Source organism: Hippopotamus amphibius, chromosome 7 (genome assembly GCF_030028045.1).
Source record: "Hippopotamus amphibius kiboko isolate mHipAmp2 chromosome 7, mHipAmp2.hap2, whole genome shotgun sequence".
Classification (NCBI taxonomy): Eukaryota; Metazoa; Chordata; class Mammalia; order Artiodactyla; family Hippopotamidae; genus Hippopotamus; species Hippopotamus amphibius.
Genome location: NC_080192.1, coordinates 20,056,788 through 20,070,929, shown reverse-complemented (window position 1 = coordinate 20,070,929; position 14,142 = coordinate 20,056,788). Strand labels below are relative to the sequence as shown.

Here is a 14,142-nt window from a genome sequence, read left to right as displayed (position 1 = left end):
CTATATAGTATAGTGTTTAGGATATGATTTTATAATATTTATAATATTAGTATAATTTTATAGGAAGTTCTAATTTGTAACATATAAACTTAATAGACAATAAGGCTGTTTTAATGGATACATTTAAATTGGTGATTATATATTTAGTAAGCCTTAATATCAAATTTATTTCAATATTTTGTTCAGGAGAAGCAGTGCTGAGAGAATCCTGATTTGCATAGATAAAAATGTAATGGGTTGGGTTGTACAATATTACATAAGAGGGCATTTGCAGTCTAAATGCAAAAGGCAGGGGCAAGGTGGGATGTTAGTAGAGAGAGAGACCAGGGCAGAATTAAACTCCTCCTAATCAGTGATTAAGATATTGTGTAAAAGTGGCAGGTTAAGCTTTATTTCAATATCTTCACAAAAATATGTTCAACTTGGCAATCAGATTATTGATGACCTTCAGCATGGTAAAATTTGATATAGAATAAATTACATTGTTATTTTTTAATGGTTATTAGTTTAAAATGTGTTTATATCAAATTGGAATCAAACATCTGTAGCACTGTATTACCTCTGTGTAACCCGAGGGTTCTGTGAAAGTTTGAAAAGCATGGCTAAGGTCAGTATACTTGCTTAGGCCATACATTGTCATACTCTTCTCTAGGTCTCTAGTTCTTAACACAAAATAGATGCTCAGAAAATATTTGCATTGTAATAAATGCATTTTTAAAATTTGGTGCTGATCTTCTGCTTTATCCCTTAGGGTACCAGTGTCTTGTCACCTGGACTCCACATAGGAATAATTATTATACTGGCAATAATGATCTATAAAAAGTCAGCAACTAATTTGTTTGAAAAGCATCCTTGTCTTTATACCCTAATGTTTGGATGTGTCTTTGCTAAAGTCTCGCAGAAATTGGTGGTAAGAAATTCTTTTAATTTATGATTCATGGTATAAATAATGTACTTGGCCCTCAAAGACAAAGCTGGAAACTGTTGCATACAATGGGTAGGTTTTTTGTGGTGTTATTACAATAAATAGTTAGCTATTTGTGCTCCAAGTAATACTGTAAATGAATGTTATATTCAGAGAGACAGACTTCTTAGTGTATAGTAAGTTCTTTTAATTATTTGTTTAGCAATGATTATCCATTATAACCTTCTGATATAAAGAAATTTAAATATTGGAAACTTTAATAAGCTACCCAGTCATGAATTGGAGAAATTTTAGATTGAGTATTCCCATATCAAATGTGAGATTAAATGGTCTCTTTATCTTTATTTTCTTAATAGTAAATTAAAATTCTACTTAATTCTATCCTGAAAATAAAAGCTAAAACATTTTTTTTAGCTTCCAGCATCATTTAAAGCTAAGACATTTAACATTTAACAGTGAAATTCTTTTGTTTACTTTTTTATAGATAGCTCACATGACCAAAAGTGAACTGTATCTTCAAGACACTGTCTTTCTTGGCCCAGCTCTTTTATTTTTAGACCAATACTTTAATAATTTTGTAGACGAATATGTTGTTCTATGGATAGCAATGGTAAGTGTTTTTATGCTAAGATTTTTACTTTTAACAAATGTCAGATAATACTATGCTTAAGAGTCATTTCAGTGAGATACCAGGTAGCCTTACTTTCTAATCTGTACAGTAAGTGTTTCTGAACATTTAAAATTACTTCTTTTTTAAAGATTGCTTTACATTGTGTTTGAAAATGGACCATATACCTGGAGATCAGGGTTCTAACAACCAAAATCCTTAAAAACACAACTGTGTATCTTAAAAAAGTAGTACCAAAAAAACAGTACAAAGATGTCAAAAATCACTTCACTCTCTGGCAAAGGACTACAAACATGTATTAGTGTCTGACTTTTTTTTTTTTTTCTTAAGAACTTTTATTGAGAAATAATTGACATGCAACAAACTGCATATATTTAAAGTGTACAATTTGGTATTTTTTTTTATTAGTCATGTATATATGGCTGATCCCAATCTCCTGTTCATGTAGATTTTGTTTGTTTGTTTGTTTGTTTTTGAATTTTATTTATTTATTTATTATATTTTGGGGGGTACACCAAGTTCAATCATCTGTTTTTATACACATATCCCCATATTTATTTAGTCCAGCTTGTGAGAATTATTATGAGCTTATAGCAGATAACAGGTAAATTAAATGGAGTTAGTGTTAGCAGAGGTGGGCACTATTGCATCAAGACTGTCAGCTAATATTGAGGAAACAAAACAACAGACATACTACCAAGCACAGGATTCTGGGACCATTTTGTGCTAGAAGTAAGCAACCCTACATATCTGTATGGCTTTTGAGGATAGTGCAAAATTTTTATTAATAATGATGACTCTTACCAAGCAAATTAAGTTCTCATTGATAGCATCCTGCTTAAAAAGTGTTGTGAATAATACATATATTGATTTCTATTCAAAATGATTATAAAACAAACAAAATGATTATAAGATAGAATTATTGTACATAAGAACTTTAGTTAGCCATCTGAGGAAAAGAAAATCATTGTTGGTAACACTTTACTCACACAAGTGGATAAAGGAGGCATTATTAAATTTTTTATTTTACTGAGACATTATCATTATGGTTGGTCTTCAGTTAATGGTAGTTCTGGACAATTTTGCTATATTTTTCCCTACCTCCAGACCTCACTGGACTTCACCAAAGTGTTAGTGATATACAAAAACTAATATTAAAGTAGGCTAAAAGAAACATTGAACCTTTTGATAATTTGAATGATCTCACACTATTTGTTAGATATAGGTATTTAAAAAAAAAAAACCTCTCCTTCCGTCACTGCGGCCGCAGCCATGAGTATGCTCAGGCTTCAGGAGAGGCTTGGCTCCAGTGTCCTCCACTGTGGCAAAAAGAAAGTCTGGTTGGACCCCAATGAGACTAATGAAATCGCCAATGCCAACTCTGGTCAGCAGATCCGGAAACTGATCAAAGATGGGCTGATCATCCAGAAGCCTGTGACGGTCCATTCCCGGGCTCGATGCTGGAAAAACACCTTGGCCCGTCAGAAGGGCAGGCATATGGGCATAGGTAAGCGAAAGGGTACTGCCAATGCTCGAATGACCGAGAAGGTAACCTGGATGAGGAGGATGAGAATTCTGCACCGGCTGCTCAGAAGGTACCGTGAATCGAAGAAGATTGACCGCCACATGTATCACAGCCTGTACCTGAAAGTGAAGGGTAACCTGTTCAAAAACAAGCGGATTCTCATGGAGCATATCCACAAGCTGAAGGCAGACAAGGCTCGCAAGAAGCTTCTGGCGGACCAGGCTGAGGCCCGCAGGTCTAAGACCAAGGAAGCCCGCAAGCGCCGTGAAGAGCGGCTCCAGGCCAAGAAGGAGGAAATCATCAAGACTCTGTCCAAGGAGGAAGAGACCAAGAAATAAAGTTCTCTCCCTCTTCTCTGTACATAGTGCCCACAGCAAATTGCATAGATCACTCAATAAAAAACAAGCCTTTGTCCGCCTAAAAAAAAAAAAAAACCTATGCGTTCTATGCATGGACCCCTGGGGTACATCTGATCATCCTTTATACTAGGTTCTATAGTATTATACCTTTTTCGGCGTAAATTAATAACTTAATATCCATTCAAAAGTCTTCCATTCTTCAAATGGTGGTGAGATGTAAATCTTAATCCTTGAAAGTTTCTCAGACAATATTCTAAAAAATGTTTGAAAATCAGAATAATTTCCTTTAATTTGCTATCCACTATGAATATTAGGGCTCCAAAACAATCTAAATTTAAGAAATGGGTGATTTTTCAAAATATCTGAAAATTCAATATACTGTTTCTTTTAGTGAACTTAAGTAGTACCAAATGGAATTCACAGAATTAAAATATCAGGTGTTAAAAATTTGAGCACCTAATTTGTAATGAGTGAGTTGGCCTGCTTTTACATCAGTGGTGGGGATTATGGTGAGGAAGTCAAATTCAATTTTTCTTTAAAATACTTTGTGGACCACAATTAAAAACAAACAAAAAACACTATGTGGACCAAAATAAACATATTGTGCCCTTTGACATCCTTAAGAAGACGATTCTTGCTTCAGAGAGAAAAGAGTCAGATGGAGGTTTTTCAAGTAAATGATAAGGAGATTTTCCCTTCATTGGTGAGAATTCCCTCTCCACTGGCAGAGCTATGAGGCTCCTATTTTGAAAGGAAGCATTTGACCCCAATCTCTGGGAAAGTTCTTAAATAGTGTGCCTTCCTGCTTAATTTTGTAAAGAACACAATTGTGTATATGCCTTTCCTCAACAATGGTGTCTCTTCCAGGTCTTTACTTTCTTACAACTACTCTCAAAGGAATAAGGAACAAGAAAAGTATACGATGGAGTGATTTCATTATAATGACTAATAGCCCCTTCTAGTAGAAAATTTGTGGCTCTGTTGCATAGTGGAAAATTGAAAGAATGTGGATTCAGAAGACTTGAGTTCTGTTGTTTTCCAGCATTTGTAATTTAGTCTAGACTTTTTACCACTCTGAGCCTCAGTATCTGTAACTGTGGAATACCCTGCGTATTACAGAAGACTACAGTGAGGTCCAAATATGAACTTTAAAATGTTATCATTTTGGTGAAGAATTTTTGGTTAAAGTTTGAGATTAGGGGGTGGGGAGACAGGAAAATAGCTGCTGCTTCAGAAAAGATAGACCATAATCCATTTTATATTTTCTTTTTTGATTCTAAAGGTCATTTCTTCATTTGACATGATGAGGTACTTTAGTGCTTTGTGCCTGCAAATTTCAAGACACCTTCATCTAAGTATCTTCAAGACTTCAAGTCATCAAGCACCTGAACAGGTTCACAAGCATATTGACTAATAGCCCAAGGAAAAGAGGAGAAGCAGTTAGGGGAACCTATGAGTAAAGGAAATACCCCTTTGCAGGAGGCTAGTATACTATCAAATAAGGTTATATTTTAATATAAACAGTAATATAAACATCCTGTAGATTTCATTATGTCTGTTTCAGTTGCAGAGCCCTTGTTGTGTGTCATTTTTTATCAAGGTATTATCAGAGTAATACAATCTCTAAAATAATTAGAAACAAAACCAAAGAAAGAAAATTCAATTTTTTGAGTATAAGAAAGTGAACCGTTAGAGTTCTAAAGAGCAATCTCTTTATCTCAGAAGTCCTTATCAGACAATTAGGGTTTTCTCTGCCAAAGGATTACATAAAAATTTAGAACTTACAGGATTTTACCCATCTTGAGGGTGATGCTTACTTTGATGACGTGAGTTCATAATATTGCATAAGTGCATGGGTTTTAATAATGTAATTATTGAGTCAAATGTTATAAGTATTTTTATTAGTGATTTTCAAAAAAGGTATGTTAATTACTATTGTATAAAAGGAAATACTTGCTTTAGTATACCAACTAGAATTTTAAAGGGCTACTGGAATTTTCTGTAATTTGTAGTTAGTAAAAGGAATTTATCTTACCAGTTCAGAAAAACAAATGAATCTTTACAGTGAGGGCAACTTGTTCCTTGATATTCTGAGTTTAAATTTTATTGTCACAAAAAAGTAGACATTAAACATTTGTTTGTGAAAAATAAAACAGTAGCTAAAGCACAAGTGACATATAAGAAAATTAGTAATTTATGAAAACATGGCAAAAATATCTTCCCTTTAGAATATCAGCTAAAGCTACTTCAAGTGCACTTTTACTAATTTGAGGTAAAATGGGGATAAAATAAGCATCCGTTATTCAACCACTAACTACATTATGTACTGATTCTTATCTTTCCACCCTCACTTAAAAGTGTTTACATTGCTCATTATGAATAATAGAACTATTACATGGGTTTTTGGTGATCCAAATCCTCAGACTCCCATTTTACCTGTTGTAATTTTATCTAACAGTTCTGTGGACTGTAAGCCATGTGATGAAATAATTTTTTTTAAATAGTGAGTAATGAACATGTACTGTATCTCAAGCAAGAAAAAGGCATACTGAAAAGAGTGAAAGTTGATATTTCTTAAAAGAAAAAAATAGAGACTTCCCTGGTGGTCTAGTGGCTAAGACTCCACAATCCCAATGTAGGGGGCCCAGGTTCGATCCCTGGTTAGGGAACTAGAGCCTATGTGCCACAGCTAAGACCTGGCACAGCCAAATAAATATTTAAAAAAAAAAAGAAAAAATATATACTTATATGAATTAAGGACACAGAAAATACTCTGGAGTACTTATTTTGCCTCTGAAACAACTGATAAATTCAGTAAGGAGTGTCTTAATTTGACTAGTACTTAAAATTTATATTCCAGCATGTACTTTGGTTTAAAAGGGAAATCTTTTACAAAATGCAAAAATTTAGGAAGTAAACTGTCCCCTTAATGTCAGATATTTGTTAATGGTGGAGGACCAATTTCTTCCTATATAAGTTATCATAGTTAGAAAAAGAATCAGTATGGATTTGTTTTTAAAAACTTGGAAAACCTAAAACTAAGATAAGGGTGGGTTATGGGGCAAAAATTATAATTTAAAATATGGAAAAACAGGACAGTTACTCCTCTCTCCTTTTAGGCATATTTTTTGTTTTGAATGATTCAATGAAAGTAATTTCAGCAAAAAATAGTAAATTTAACTCAAATATTTCAAACTTATTTCAAACAAATGCTGAAACAATTTAATATTTATTAAATCAAGTATTTCATATGTTTTTGTTTTAAGAAATGCATGTTTTAAAATATAGGGTATAAGAATTAACTGTTCAAGTTTGGAAAAGAATGTTAAACATCCATATATTTACTGAATATTAAAACTGAAAAACAAAACATTCTGTGTAATTTATAGTTAAAGACAGATGTGAAATACTTAAATACTTAAGTAATTAGGTATGTTAATGATATGCTCTTAATTATTACTAAGGGCATGTGTCATTTAATTGTGGACTGAGGCCAATTAAATGGCATTTTGATGCTGTTGTGGAAATGACATTCACAAATCCATGTCTTAAAACGGATATTTATATATCTCATTCGGTTGTGTTAATGGTTTTTAGCAGTTTAATTTAATCCAGAACAGAAACTTAAGTTGCTTTTAATAAATTTTGTTAAGTAAATAGAATATATTTTCTTTTGAAATCTTATTTTCCTTAGAATTGGCCATGTAACTTAATGAGTATGCATGAAAGGATGTACGTATAAAATAGATTTTGTGGGGTTTTTTCCTTAAAGAACAACATTAACCATCTATACTTGTGCTTTCTACCTTTTGGAAGTGATACAAATACACTGAAGCCAAAATTTGAAATTAAATCATCTTTATTGCTAAAAGTTAACTGACAGATGTTAGAGAGAAATATTCACTTTTAGTGAGTTAATTTTTTTAAAGAGCTGAAAGCACAGTGGTACATATAATTTAGGAATTGCTGCTACTCACATAACTTCATATTTTATTTGGAGGTGAACAAAAAGAAGGATCTTGCACTTAAGTTAATGATTAATATGATGTAATATTTTAAACTAGAATTTTAACCCACTCTAAAGACTTGCATGCCTCTTAGCTAATGTTATAATTGTATCATATTACTTAGGTTCAAGTTCTTCCTTCAAAGAGTCATCAGAGTAACATGGATTGAAGAGACTTTCGAACATTTGCCATCTCTTGCTGCTGCTGTTACATGAAAGGAGATATTAAACATTTGTTTAATTTTTAGATGTGTTATACATATTTCAGCAAATAAAATATTTCAATGCTTACAATAATCCTTACTTTTTTAATTTTAAATATAACTTACAGTTTCCATCATAATTTTTTTTTGCAACATAGCCATTTCTTTTCTAAGTTCATTTTGTGCACCAGTAAGTAGATTATCATGATTCTTCTCCAAGTCCTCCATACTCTAAAACACAAAAGGCTAGTTCAGTTACAAACGATCACTTTTCATCTCAGGTTCAAAACTTATACAATTAATTTTCAAAAGTAGGAACTTTTTAATATACAATAATGAACATTATTTATCTTAAAAATATTCTAAGTAATATATAAAAACCAAAATATCCACTAAAAAAATAGAAAACATCAGACATAAATATTACTACAGGAGGTACAATAGTAGTGTACCTTCTCACTGGAAGAAACAAACGAAAATAAAACAGAATTTTATAAAAGGAATAGAAGCACAACTTCCTGAAGCTATGCAGTAGAAAATGGGGATTAATTCCAATTTAGCTGGCAAAAGAATAAGACTGAAAGGAAGGTTAGGAAAAAGGAGTTAGAAGTATTCTAGGGCAAGAGCATAAACAAAAGCATGAAAGTGCAAAGTGAGTGAGTTCAGTTATGTGGAGAGGTGGGAGTAATGGATGAATATAGTAATTGGAGCATAAAGAAAAAGGATGATATGGGGGGGGGGGTGAATCTTGAATACCTAAGAATTTAGAATGAGAAGCTACTGACAGTTTTTCAGGAGGAAAAAAGATAATGTTTTACAAAGATAATATGACAGACCCATGAAGGATGGCTTGGAAAACAGATCAGTTAAGAGTTTTCATAGTATAAGCAAAGAATGATGAGGTTCTGAACTAGGGCAGTAGCAGTGGATGTGAAGACTAAAGCAGATGGAGTTGTCAAATATAGTACTAAAGTTCCTATACCAAGTAACATTCAGTGATAGCATTTAGCACTTAAATGAGAAAAATGAAAACAAAAACAATGAATTCAAAATGGAAAATTGTTAAGAATTTAAAATGTGTAAGCAAAATGTTTTTCCCTTAAACTGAGAAAAAGAAATTATCGTCTACTTCCACACGTGAATTATATTTTAAACGAATGTATCATGTTACCAAATACAAACCTCTAGGAACTGCTCATATAATTGTTTAATTGTTTTCAGTCTCTGGCTCTGAACAATTCTAGATTGTTGAAAAATTTTTTGTTGCTGTCGAAACATATTCTACAAATGTTAAAGAAAAAATTATAACAATTTGAGTAAAATTTAGCAAAAAATAATTCTACATAAACTTAAAAGGTAGTTTTTAAATCAGTATTTTTAAGATTTTAACATTTACTATGACTGAGTTTAGATAATTTGTGTTCACCACTTATATACAACAATCCACATAATAATCCTACATTCATTGAGTGGGAAGTCTCAGCATTACTCAAAACATGTCTTAATTCTTGGTGATTTCAATGTCAACACAGATGATCCTTCCAATAATGCTGGTCTTTCAGTTTCTTGGCCTGTTTTCCACCAATGATTTTTCTTCTTCACCCTACTTTAGACATCCACTTAGACACACATACCCTAGATTTTGTCATTATCAATAACTATAACCTAACACATAGTATTAATAATAGCACAGTATTAATAATAGCAAACTTTATATTTACAGTGTGTTAGATAGGAAGCAAAGACCAACAGCTTTTATGAGTATGGTATGTGCCTGTACTTCTGCATTCAGCAGAACAAAACTCAAAGCCAGCAATGGGTAATGGAACCTGGCTGAGTTCCATGGGTGTACTACAAGGCCGGGCTCTCCATTCCTACTTGACACTTAGTTGTAGATTAATTATAAAGCTATAAAGCTAAGCATAATACTAACAGCAAGTTTTTCTTCTTGTTCCTCAACTTTCTGCACATCTATATCCCACTGCTGGAACAAAGTCAGAAACTGCTGAGAATATTCTTGGTTAAGCTTCTGCCTGTAAAACATAATATTGTCATATTTCATATCAATATGGAAAAACTTTCAAAACAAAATTGATTTGACATAATTATACTATAATAAAAGGGAAATATCAAATTTTCATATGTGAAGCCAAGAAGTAAAACTGATTTATGCCGATTCCATAAGTATTTATTTTCCTAGCCAACTAACAGAAAAGCCCTCTCATGTGCTTTAGCTCTTGAAAACTAGGGGAGTTTTATTGTATATATACATTTTCCAGAAAAGTCCATTTTATCTCCAAGCAATTTATTTTTCATTTTCTCCTACTAAATATAGGTTGTGATATGATAAATAGATTCACTGAAGTTATTGTATTTATCATATAAGATTTGCAAATAGAAGTATTTCACTTAATTTTTCCCCATTTTGGTACAATGATTTTGTACAAAAGAATAATTATTCAGCTAAAATATAAATTATAATACATAAGGTTGATCTTTTTCTACATTGTTAAACAGTTAACTATCATAAGACTAATGGTTTATATGACATTTACTTTTTATTCAGCTAATGTATTTTTAGAATGAATATAAATTACCTTTACTGTTTAAAAAAACCTCAGTTGTTATTTAAAAAGGGAAAATGGACATCTTTATTGATTTCTAGGAAATATATCTCAAGTCTGTGAAGGAATGAAAGTTATAGGACTAAAGGACTTACAGGAAAATCAAGCCAAATAGATTTTTTTTACTAGAGATCCCAATAAATAAAAGATGACAGTACTTATCATAATTTGCACCAGTGAATACTAAGAAATGATACAAATGTTGTGGCAGTGAAAAAACAAACAACCTTACCTTTGCTCTTGCTGGGTTTTCCAAACATTTTCAATTTTCTGGTTACTGGTTTTGAGAGAAACCTTGGTATACATTTCTAGTCTTTTTCTCTTGGCAAGAAGAGCCTTGTTAATACCAGCTATATTGAAAATAAATATTCATTAAATTTAATGTGGAAGAAAGTTATTTGTTCCCACATATTCAAATAAATATGGATAAAGCTGGTTCAAGTTTTGAAAAGGTATTTAAAAATACACATAATATCACAAAGCAAGATTATTTGCTCGCTTTTTTTTTTCTGAGAAAACTTAGTTATTGGTATCCCAATTCTGATTTTCCTAACTAGAGATGATTTTTTAATTTAGAGATGATTAAAAAGAGCTAGTAACTGAAAAAAAGGGTCTCAAGACTTTAATTTCTTCATAAGAAAACACTAATATAAAGGCTAAATTTAGAACTCATATGAAACTCAAAACTATTTTGAGTCTAAAAAGAATAAAAATAGTTAATTTTTAAAAATAGTCAGTGATACTTTTGAATATATTTTTTTACTAAAAGAGACAAAGACCAACCAAGCATAGGAAAATCTTATTTTAAAAAATAAATTCATTCAAGAACCCTTTTAAATACTTTTTAATAGGACATTTTTACCAATAATATAAGTACTGCATTTCATAAACTTTTTAATACTTAAGATAATTCTTTGCTAGGCACATGCATATGGATCTACCATCAATAGTTATTTTTCAGTAATCATGATGAGCTGACCTACACTATTATATAAATATTCTGTATCTCCAATATCCATCTATAGTAATAAATTTATAAGACAGATTATAGAAAGCATTTTGATACTACCAAATAGGGCAAAGCTTACAAAAAAGACTTGATTATATGAATAATCCTAGAGAGGAGCCAAATATTGACTCTTTCATAAGAAAGTACTACCCCTAACACAGTTAATGTAACTGATATTTGACATACAATTTAAAGTTTATGAACTTTTTATCTGATTGTACATCTCTTACTAGCAAGGCTATCTTTAATTCTCAACTACATAGTTTAATAATGTAAAGATAAAGAGCTATTTTAAAGACTTCAATTCACACGTCCCTTCCTAAAGAATACAGGAATGTCATAGAAAACTAAATTGGGAAAATGAAAAACTGACACATATATAGATGTGTGTGTGTGTGTGTGTGTGTGTGTGTGTGTGTGTGTGTGTGTGTGTGTGTGTCAGTCCATGAAAGTCCATACAAAGAGGGATAGACACTTTTCCTATGCATCTTTGTTCTAAAATTCCATAATCCATTAAACTCACACATGTGTAAAGTAATAGGACCATTCTTAACTCACCATTGTTAGTACCATCCCTTTTCACATCAACTGGAAAAGGCTAATAAGGAAATCTATGAAGCTGAATCACATATACTTGTGCAAAATTTTATATGAGAACAGTGTTAAACAACAGTCTTATAGTCCACTGATTATTATTTACTATTATACAAGTTATATGGTTTAAGACAATTTTGAATATAAATATCTCCTTAAACATACCTCCAAATCTTTCCAGCATATTCTGTACTTCACCCCTGTGAAAAAAATTACAACAAAAAACTTTTAATTAAGGATCCATAAAATATCATTCTTGTTTTGGAAAAAATATCACGTACCCAGTGTTTTACATACAACACTTGTTGGACAACCAGACTTACAGTCTAACAGGTGAAAATTGTTTGAACATATTACCCCACATCTTCAACTATTCCTGCAAAAGTCCTTTTCCTTCCATGCTTATCAAGTACTGGAGTCTTCCCTAAATTGACAATAAAAAAGAAAAATATCTGAAATTCAGTATGCTATTTTGGTAATTTTTTAATGGAGTAATATCTTACTTTTGAGGGTTTTTTTAGGCTTTGTGCCAAGACAAGTTTTTAAAGCAGACATATAAATGCACTACTTTCTCTGCAGGTTAGATGGAATTAAATCAGGATCCAAGACCATTTTATACGACCAATTTTGCAAGTCTTACTGTATTAATGTCATAATACTCTATGTACTATTTATCAGACATCAGACGAAAGATGCTGCCTAAGCTTCACTAAGTCCAAATAAGAAACATGAAGTACATGGAAATGCGGAACGTGATCACTGCCCAACAACCTTAGATATACAGTACCTTCAATGACATCCTCCTCTGAACCACTCAGATCTTTTTTATCTTCTTTCTCAGAGTCACAGGCTTTTATAATCTGATTCTCCATGGATGTCTTCACAGATTTCCCGGCATGTTTTCTTCCACTGGGCACCATTTTTCGATGTTTTCTAATTTAAATAAAGATGAAATCTTCTGAATCCGAAGACACCATTTAAATAAACTGGCAAATTTCAAAATGAGAGCTATCAAATACAGATGATTTTAGCTGAATACCACTTTAGGAGTCGCTTCATTTACTCCGTTGGACCAAAAGTTAACAGAAGATAATGACAGCGCCGCCCTGCCTCCGGGGGTGCTGCGATGGAGAGTTCGCCTCTGAGCACGGGGAGGGCTGCGGAATTCTAGCGTGGCCAGCTTCTGACTAAATTGGGGTACACCTAGATTCTACACTGCAGTCATAACGTGAAATCGTAGTTACTGACAGAATCCACCACGAGCCCGCCCCAAAGAAGGTGCCCGCGACATAAACAGAAAATAAAACGTTCTGCGTCCTATGCCGCAGAAAGTGACGTCCAGTAAGATTTCCACGACCCAGGCCCCGAGGACCCGTGAAGAGGAGCCCTGGGTTCACCTAAACGGTTTCTGCGGGGTGGGGGCGCGCAGACGAGGGCCCGCCCTCCTCGCCCGCTGTCAACCTGTCCCCCCCGCCCGGCCTCGCGTGCAGTCCCGAGCCGGCGCAGCCCACGCCTTTCCGCCCACTCACGGCCCTGTCCGCAGGCAGCTTTACTGCCTCCAGATTCCTGTCAGAGGCCCCAGGGGGAGCCAGCGGCAAAGATTTACCTCACAGGTCAAGAATAACCCCTGGCTCCGATTCCCGCGCAGGACAAACGCTCCCCTCCTCAAGCCTGAGAAACACTCCTATGGCCAAGGACCACAGTTATATGTCTCCGGAAAGGCGTCCCCGCCGCTCGCGCCTCCCCAGCCCCAGGGCCTCACCAGAAGCGTTGGCTTCGCATCCGCGACGCTCCTCTGCGGCAGCTCGGAATTCCCGCGGGAGAAAAGCCGGCCTCGCTTCGCCCGGGAGCGTCTCTGATTGGCTGGCTGGAGGGCGCATGCGTGCAGCGGTCCCAGGGCTCTGCCCCCCTCGGATGACAACCCCCTCCCGCCTCCCCTAGACTGCTGACCCAGGACACCTCGCGCGCAACGGTCTGTGGCTAGTACACCTGAGGCGAGGCACGTTCCAGTTTTTTTTTGTAATTTAAGTTTAAATTTTTCACAATATTTTAATAATAAAGTTGAAAAAGAATATGTAAATTATGGAACATGAAGAACACACAACTTAATTTGTGAAGTACAGTTTTACCAGAACCTACTGCATCTCCTCAGAGTCCTTTCCCTCCCATCCCCCCGTTCCCTATTCAGAGTGGTTTTTTTTTTTTAATTATCTTGAATTTTATGTAAATCATCGGACCCTCCCATTTTCTAAATTTTGTTACCACATAT

At 33.9% G+C, this 14,142-nt stretch overlaps 3 protein-coding genes across 5 annotated transcripts in view; 2 read left to right on the top strand and 1 right to left on the bottom strand.

The window, feature by feature from the left end:
• The window catches only part of CHPT1 (choline phosphotransferase 1), a 31,436-nt gene extending 23,702 nt beyond the window's left edge, over window positions 1-7,734 (top strand). For 2 of the 3 annotated variants that reach the window (XM_057742148.1, XM_057742149.1), the window contains exons 6-9: window positions 752-910; window positions 1,410-1,535; window positions 4,720-4,830; window positions 7,569-7,734. In XM_057742148.1, the coding sequence (XP_057598131.1) occupies window positions 752-910; window positions 1,410-1,535; window positions 4,720-4,830; window positions 7,569-7,613 (441 nt within the window). In that variant the 3' untranslated portion in view covers window positions 7,614-7,734. Of the gene's footprint in view, window positions 1-751; window positions 911-1,409; window positions 1,536-4,719; window positions 4,920-7,568 lie in introns of all 3 variants that reach the window. The other variant, XR_009054732.1, reaches the window with a different exon arrangement.
• LOC130856998 (60S ribosomal protein L19-like) lies at window positions 2,735-3,729 on the top strand. Its single transcript, XM_057742152.1, has one exon. It carries the CDS (start codon window positions 2,826-2,828, stop codon window positions 3,414-3,416), a length of 591 nt encoding a protein of 196 aa, XP_057598135.1. The 5' UTR covers window positions 2,735-2,825; the 3' UTR covers window positions 3,417-3,729.
• On the bottom strand, window positions 7,284-13,670 carry SYCP3 (synaptonemal complex protein 3). The gene is made up of 8 exons (XM_057742151.1): window positions 13,636-13,670; window positions 12,661-12,806; window positions 12,231-12,297; window positions 12,039-12,073; window positions 10,503-10,620; window positions 9,580-9,679; window positions 8,829-8,927; window positions 7,284-7,877 (listed from the first exon to the last, which is right to left on the bottom strand). Exons 2-8 carry the CDS (start codon window positions 12,791-12,793, stop codon window positions 7,758-7,760), a joined length of 672 nt encoding a protein of 223 aa, XP_057598134.1. The 5' UTR covers window positions 12,794-12,806; window positions 13,636-13,670; the 3' UTR covers window positions 7,284-7,757.
• Between the last annotated feature and the right edge of the window lie 472 nt (window positions 13,671-14,142).

Bases quoted from the DNA above. Each gene is read 5' to 3' on its own strand.
- SYCP3 (XM_057742151.1), bottom strand. From the start codon at position 12,793: ATGGTGCCCAGTGGAAGAAAACATGCCGGGAAATCTGTGAAGACATCC. The intron at 12,298-12,660 runs GTACTGTATATC...TTGTCAATTTAG, and splicing joins AGAGGAGGATGTCATTGAAG to GGAAGACTCCAGTACTTGAT. The intron at 10,621-12,038 runs GTATGTTTAAGG...TTTTCAATATAG, and splicing joins TATGCTGGAAAGATTTGGAG to CTGGTATTAACAAGGCTCTT.
- LOC130856998 (XM_057742152.1), top strand. From the start codon at position 2,826: ATGAGTATGCTCAGGCTTCAGGAGAGGCTTGGCTCCAGTGTCCTCCAC.